The sequence below is a fragment of the Papilio xuthus genome, unplaced genomic scaffold (genome assembly GCF_000836235.2).
Source record: "Papilio xuthus unplaced genomic scaffold, Pxut_1.1 DF828402.1, whole genome shotgun sequence".
Classification (NCBI taxonomy): Eukaryota; Metazoa; Arthropoda; class Insecta; order Lepidoptera; family Papilionidae; genus Papilio; species Papilio xuthus.
In genome coordinates this window covers 493-1,694 of record NW_013530247.1, presented here as the reverse complement: position 1 = coordinate 1,694, position 1,202 = coordinate 493, and the positions used below count along the sequence as shown (strand labels likewise).

The following is a 1,202-nucleotide window of genomic DNA, read 5'->3' as shown; positions in this document are numbered from 1 at the left end:
GCCCCCCGACGACGACTGCGTGCCCCAAAATCGGCCGCAGTCGTCGTTACACTGCTAGAGGGGTCTATGACGACCTATGAGGCCGTTATGGACACGGCCGAGAAGTCTGTTGACCTCTCTGCCCTGGGCATCGAGGGACTACGGTTCCGCACGGCGCGAACCGGCGGCCGAGTCTTGGAGGTGGCTGGCGCCAACAAGGACCATAAGGCCGACGAACTGGCGGCCAAGCTGCGGGCGACGATCGGAGACGTCGCCCGCGTGTCCCGGCCGGAGCTCTGCGCAGAGATGCGTATCTCCGGCCTGGGAGATGCGGCCACCAGTCAGGCGGTGGCTGCGCAAGTGGCGAAGGTGGGGGGTTGCCCTGTGGAAGGAGTAAAGGTGGGCATTATAAATCGCCCACCTGGCCGCCAGGGCACTGTTTGGGTAAAGTGCCCGGTCTTGGCGGCCAAGAAGATCGTCGCCGCCGGCCGTTTCACGGTCGGTTGGTCGACGGTCAGGGCAACCCTCCTCGAAGCGCGGCCGCAGCGGTGCTACCGCTGCCTGGTCCCGGGCCACCTGGGAGTGCAGTGTGACTGTGGCACCGACCGCAGCGCGCTGTGCTTCCGGTGTGGCCAGCCGGGCCACAAGGCCGCGACGTGCGTGGCGGAGCCCTCCTGCGCAATCTGCGTATCGGAGGGCGTGGAAGCCGGTCATCGACTGGGACACAAAAAGTGTCCGGCGATGAACCGGCCTCCTAACAAAGGCGACAAGAAAAAGACAGGCGGGGGCAATCCTGGACCCCCTGCCTCGTCGTCTACGGCAGCCGCCGACGTGGAGGCCATGGACACCGCCCATCAATAATGGCCATAGGTGTTTCGATCCTGCAGGCGAACGTCAACCACTGTGTCGCGGCACAAGATCTTCTGATCCAGACCGCGGCGCAGTGGAAGATCGATGTAGCCATAATTGCCGAGCCGTACTACGTCCGCCCTCGCGACGATTGGGCGGGCGATCGGGACGACTCGGTGACTATCGTCACCTGGGGGCGCACGGGCCCCGCACCCTTTGACAGTACAACGAAGGGAAGCGGTTGGATCCTAGCGTCGCTGGGCGACGTTGCAGTGATCGGGGTGTACTTCGCGCCGAGCAGGAGTTTTGCCGACTTCGAGCGGTTGCTTGCCGAAGTTGGCGCTCTTGTGGCCGACGTGCACCCCACCCCTGTG

The 1,202-nt window shown here is 64.7% G+C and overlaps 1 protein-coding gene across 1 annotated transcript; it reads left to right on the top strand.

The window, feature by feature from the left end:
• Positions 1 to 87: 87 nt before the first annotated feature.
• LOC106113191 (uncharacterized) lies at positions 88 to 840 on the top strand. Its single transcript, XM_013305923.1, has one exon. It carries the CDS (start codon positions 88 to 90, stop codon positions 838 to 840), a length of 753 nt encoding a protein of 250 aa, XP_013161377.1.
• The last annotated feature ends 362 nt before the right edge of the window (positions 841 to 1,202 follow it).